This window comes from Sinocyclocheilus rhinocerous, unplaced genomic scaffold, assembly GCF_001515625.1.
Source record: "Sinocyclocheilus rhinocerous isolate Xijiao unplaced genomic scaffold, SAMN03320098_v1.1 scaffold1214, whole genome shotgun sequence".
NCBI classification, from domain to species: domain Eukaryota; kingdom Metazoa; phylum Chordata; class Actinopteri; order Cypriniformes; family Cyprinidae; genus Sinocyclocheilus; species Sinocyclocheilus rhinocerous.
The window spans coordinates 764,030-770,226 of NW_015627891.1; the positions used below are offsets into that span (position 1 = coordinate 764,030).

General features: G+C 34.6%; 1 protein-coding gene across 1 annotated transcript in view; it reads right to left on the reverse strand.

Moving 5' to 3' along the window:
- Positions 1-6,197, reverse strand: part of eys (eyes shut homolog) — a 213,990-nt gene that overhangs the window by 119,461 nt on the left and 88,332 nt on the right. The window contains exon 21 of the mRNA XM_016548212.1: positions 658-917. Within this exon, the coding sequence (XP_016403698.1) occupies positions 658-917 (260 nt within the window). The remainder of the gene's footprint in view (positions 1-657; positions 918-6,197) is intronic.

The window sequence follows — 6,197 nt, forward strand, 5'->3', positions numbered from 1 at the left end:
TCATTATTTTTGTTTTCTTTGCGTACAAAAAGTATTCTCGTAGCTTCATAAAATTCAAATTGAACCACTGATGGCAGATGTACTATTCTGACGATGTCTTTCATACTTTTCTGGACCTTGACAGTGTAATTCACTTGGCAGTCAATCGGACAGTCACAAGCCTCCCGGTTTTCATCCAAAATATCTTAAATTGTGTTCTGAAGACGAACAAAGCTTTTAGGGGTTTGGAACGACATGGGGGTAAGTGATTAATGACAAAATTTTCATTTTGGGGTGGAGTATCCCTTTAAATTCTAAAGAGCAATATTCAGCAATAGCTATTACGTTTTTTCAAACAAAAACAGAAAAAATAATTTTAACAACACCTTTTTAAAATGTTTCTACTTATTAACATGACTTTTCCATTAGTGGAAGTCACAATTAAAAAATATTTGCAGGTTTTCAATAGGAACCCATTTATTGTGCACTAAAATAAGCATCTAGCAAAGATGTAATCAGAAAGAAATGCATAATATTACCTGAATAACCAACTCAGTGGAAGGCAAGTGAATTTAAACAAGCTGTGGAAGTGTAAACATAAATCCCCGAGAATGACAGATCTCACCCAGCATGTGGGTGGGTCAGTAGGTAGGATATAGTTGGGATGCTATATCTCACCGACTGGGCAAACACAGAGGGTGGTTCCATCTGACTTGGCACGGCAGGTAGAGTTGTGCAGGCAGGGGTTATGCCGCAGGTCACAGGGGTTGTATGCCTGTTCACAGAGGAGGCCGGTAAAGAAGGGCGGGCAGGTGCAGGAAAACTCCCCTGGGATGTCAGACTCCACACAATGTGCACCATTCAGGCAGGGAGAGGAAGAACATTCCTTCACATCCTCTCCACAATCCAGGCCTGTCCAGCCATGAGGACATGTACACCTATGAGGCAAAAGAAGTATTTTCACATAAGTTCATTGTTTGTCAAGAAATTCCAAACTGACATGACTTTTTATTATTTTTGATGAATACTGTGGCAACTCTTTTCCGCATAACGAACATGAATGACGACCAAAGTGTGTCAAGCTTTAAAATGACAAAAAATGCACCATAAAAGAGAGTCAGAAAGTACTCCATATCACTTTTGTGCTACAATACTGTTTAAAAGTTTGGGTTTAGAAAAATGTGTTTTTATGTTTTTGAAAGAAGTCTCTAATGGTCACCAAGGCTGCATTTGTTGTCAAAATACAGTAAAAAAACAATAAGATTGTTAAATAATATTAGAATTTAAAATAAATGTATTCTAATTTAATATTTAAAAATGTAATTTATTCCTGTGATTGCAAATCAAAATTTTTAACAGCCATTACTCTAGTTGTCAATGTTTGTTTTTATGTTTTTGAAAGAAGTCTCTAATGGTCACCAAGGCTGCATTTGTTGTAAAAATACAGTAAAAAAACAATAAGATTGTTAAATAATATTAGAATTTAAAATAAATGTATTCTAATTTAATATTTAAAAATGTAATTTATTCCTGTGATTGCAAATCAAAATTTTTAACAGCCATTACTCTAGTTGTCAATGTCAACATTATATTATCAATGTTGGCAACAGCTGTGCTGCTTGAAATTAGATAATTTTTTTCAGCAGTAGAAAGTTCAACAGAACTGCATCCATTTAAAATTGAAATTTGAAAAAAGCAATTTTGGAACTTCACAGTCCCATTTACCATTTAATCTTTATTTAACTTTTTTTATTGGAAAATTTCAGCAAGGATATCCTTTAAAAAAACAAAAAACAAAAACAAAACCATTTTATATTTAATTAAGGACAAAGTCATACATGTTTGGAACAACATGAGAGCATGTAAATGACGACAGAATTGTCATTTTCGGTTGGTCTACCCCTTTAAGACATAACTCAGAAAAGAATAGTGTCTTGAAATCCTTTGGAATTCCATTGTGTGAAATTACAGAGGAAAATGATATTGTGCGATTTTAAAATATTCATTAATGTACAGACCAACTGACACTCCTGGCACACAGTGACCTTGTAGCATAAAAGCAAATTCCCCCAGGGGCAGACTCCGATTTGGCTTAGCCCTGTGGTGCTTTTCACTAATGAATGTCATACGTCTCTGAAAATCCCTTTTTGTTAATTTTAGACCAGGATTGCAATGTGTGCCATGAACTAAACTCTTATAAATTAAACCTTCTACTTAATTTCAGGGGGGACAAAACCCACACAATAGCTATTTTAAAGAGGCTAGACATGATATTCCTCCAGATGTTATTAAAATAAAATTAGCAATGACTCATAATTATATGGTAGAAATGCAAATGAAAATCATCGGGCACATTTCTAAAATCTTCCATCATTCTTATAATAAAAACACAACAGCCCATGAGATACAGTAAATTATTTACACAAAATATAAGAAAACAACTTAAATACATTGAGTTCAATCATAAAGGCCACTTTATAGCTTGACATGCACAGTTTTCAGTCCATTTGATATATTTCCTGTTGAAACAGGAAATTAGGCCAAGGAATATCAAATGGATTGTCTCTTTTTATGTATGTATTTTTTTTTTTTAAATAGCCAGTACGTTTTAGATTATATCACAAAAATCAAATCTGTTTATCTGTTAAAGTCAGTATTGTCAACTTTAAGGACTACACCAGCAAAGCTTACAGACATTGGCTATTATACGCCACAAATCTCCAAAAAGCTAATCAAACTCCAAACAAAACACAGTTTTACTTTACTTTGCCATTCATAGCCAAAACGGAATCACTGTTGGGAGATTTCTGGACAGCTGAGGGGATTTATAGGTTAATTGCACTATTGGTCTAAGAAGCATTAAATCCCAGACAGCTGGAAGTAGGACACTGTGAGGTTAGAGCGGCGAGCTGGGATTATATTTACCAGAGAGAATACCAGAGAGTGCCGGAGGTATCTACATTCCACTTGGTGGCAGTGATCTTACAGCCGTGCTGCCAATCCCCATCTCAAACCCATCCTCTATTCTCTCTCTCTCTCCTTTCAGTCTATTTTCTTCCCTCTTTCTCCCTCTTCCTCCCTCCGCTGCCCTTAGTAAGATTGCACATTAGGTGAAACAGAAGCAGGAGCTTTTTCCTCAAGAGAGTCACTGATTGAGAGAAACCTCCTCCTGCTGTGCTCCATTGATTGATTCATTTGTTTTACCTGCCATCTGCAATTCATTATCTCACACATTTGTGAAAGTGCAGTCTGTCTCTGCGTGATAAGAGAATAGGTGGCTAAACTTAGACGTGGGAAGTCGGGGGAAGTCGTGGCCTAATGGTTAGAGAGTCGGACTCGTAACCCAAAGGTTGCGGGTTCGAGTCTCGTACCGGCAGGAATTGTAGGTGGGGGGAGTGAATAATCAGCGCTTAGTGCTGTTTTTCATATAGTCCAGGGTTTCCCAAATGCAGGTTTATGAACCCCTGGAAGTTTGCGAGGGAACTGCAGGGGGTTCGTGAGTTGACGAACAGCTAATAAGTAATTATATTGAATGTAAAATTTAAATAAATAAATGTGGCTGCAAGATAATCGCAATATAGCTTAATGCAATAATCAAATCAAAGGCAGCAATTTAATTAAATAGCTGTATAGTCCGATGCAGCTCATTTCATTGGATGATTATCAAATATTCATTATTTATTTTTCAGTACAACTGTAATGTCTTTATTTTTATAATTAGTTAAAACATACTACTGTACTACTACAACAACTAATAATTATTATAATAATTTCTATTATTGTAATTATTATCAATATTAGAGAACCATGAACATGCAAATGTCTTGTTAAATTATCGAAAAATTAACTTAAAGGGAGAGTTTACCAAAAAATTTAAATTACCCCATGATTTACTCATCCTGAAGCCATCCTAGGTGAATATGCCTTTCTTCTTTCAGATGAATACAAACAGAGTTATATTAAAAATGTCCTGGCTCTTCCAAGCTTTATAATGGCAGTGAATGGAGGTCGAGATTTTGAAGCAAAATAAAGTGCATAAATCCATCATAAGAAGTGCTCCACCTCCACATGCAGTGCCGATCCTAGACTTCTGGGGGCCCAAAGCAAAACTGTGTCGGCAAACGAATTTGTCCGTGTTTCACTCCGTCTCGAATCGCGCTCGCGGAAAGCGCTTGAGAAACAGTGTCTCTTCCTCGGCTCGGTATGCTTTTGATTGATTACGTTTATTTCGAGCAAAAATATATATATATATATTAATACACATACATAGAAAAATAGAACAGTTTATCTCACATATATATCAGTGGCGAGCGGTGACTTTTTTAACCGGGTATGCTGAGTGATAAGATTAAGACCCCCCCCCCTCCATCGCTTTTAGACACACTCAAAGAGGAAAACACGTGGCAGGTGTCGATTTAAAAGTATGCACATTCCTACCTTATTTGTAAATGAAATTCATCTCCAATCCTTTTTATAGTTTCAGGTTTATCCATAGTTATTCGAATGCTAGAAATCAGCTGCTTTTCCAAGTAAAACCCGCCAAATAACGTAGTTACGTTATGATACGTAATATTCAGAAGGTGTCTCTGCATCGACTGAATGATTTTTTAAAATTTATTTATTTTTATTCACAGTGAATAGGAGTTCAAACTCCCACCCGGGTGACACTACTCCAATAATAGACCATGCAAAATACCATAATAATAATAATAATATCTTTAAAATATTGCCAAGTAACGTTGCAAACAACAATAAAATCAGAAAAGGACTTTAATTGTAAGCGACACAAGTAACCAAAAAACAAAAGTATTGTTTCCTATTTTTTCCTGATGTTTGTTATTATTTAAATAAAATGTATATAGCTACATTTTTATAAACCTTTGTTTTATTTATTTATTTATTTATTTACCACTTAGGCATGTTGACAATAACGTCTTCAACATTGTCTATGACCAGAAATGTTTTTAGTGGACAATATTTGCTTTACTTGAAAAAGCATGAAAATATAGTTATAATGTTTTTTTTTTAAATAAAGGCCTTCTGAAGCGAAGCGATGCATTTGTGTAAGAAAAATATCCATATTAAAAACTTTATAAAACTTAATCTCTAGCTTCCACTAACTGTCGTACGCAAGTTCACAAGAGTGGCGTTCCAGCGGATGATGTAGGATGTAGGTGTAGCGTAAGCTCCAGCGAGAATATGTTAGTCTCGCGAGTTTTGTTTACAGCAAAGGAAAACCAGTATCCCTCTTGGCTTATATCGAAACCTCCGACATTTTTCTTTCCAAATCCTCGTTTTGTACTTCTAATTCGTGACCGGTGTTTTGATTTGCTCTATCCACTGCACTTCCACATTAGTCACCTCTCACCGGAAATGATTGAAATATTAACTTAAAATCAAACTTTTTTCTTTTTCTTTTTTCAAGTAAATATTTTATGTCTAAGGGGTTGGCAACAAATTTTTTATTATCAACTTGTTAGGATGCTAACCCAATCCCAATAGGACATACCAGTATATGAATAACAATGCAGATCACATTTTTATATTTTGAACTACTGTTAATTTGATACAAAATCTTAAAAACAGAACAATACACTATATTTAATATAAGAAAATTTTTTACATTTTAAATGCACATCCCTGCTAAAAGTGTATTTACATCAACATTTAGGAGTTGACCTCAAAGCTGACACACATGGACTAAAAGCCTCAAAACTAATTCTAACTAATTTCATGTATTTAAATGTGATTTTCACACATTAAATTGTTAATCAAGGGTCATTCTTAACCCATGGTAAATGTTAATTTATCCTGGGTAGTCATGTTTCATGATTTCACACTGTATATTTGTAAACCCTGGGTTAACATTCTTATTTACATATTTATGAGGTCACACTACACTCCTCTTTCACTCTAATTTACTAAGCTTTTCCAAATTACAAGTTTGAAGCCTAGGGATAAACGTTTGAAAAAGACGTTAACCCAGGGTTGTGCCCTACAGATGCAACTTCTATGCTAAAGTTAAATTTACGTCACATTTATTCTTTTAGAAGACACTTTTATCCAAAGTAGCTTACAACTGAGGAAAACAACAGATTCATCTTAATGAAGCATTGTCCAGAATAGTATAGGCTAGAACAGAGAGATAATAAAAAAATGGTGAATGTGTAAAAGGAGGTTTGATTTAAAAAAAAAAAAAAAAAAAAAAAAAAAAAAAA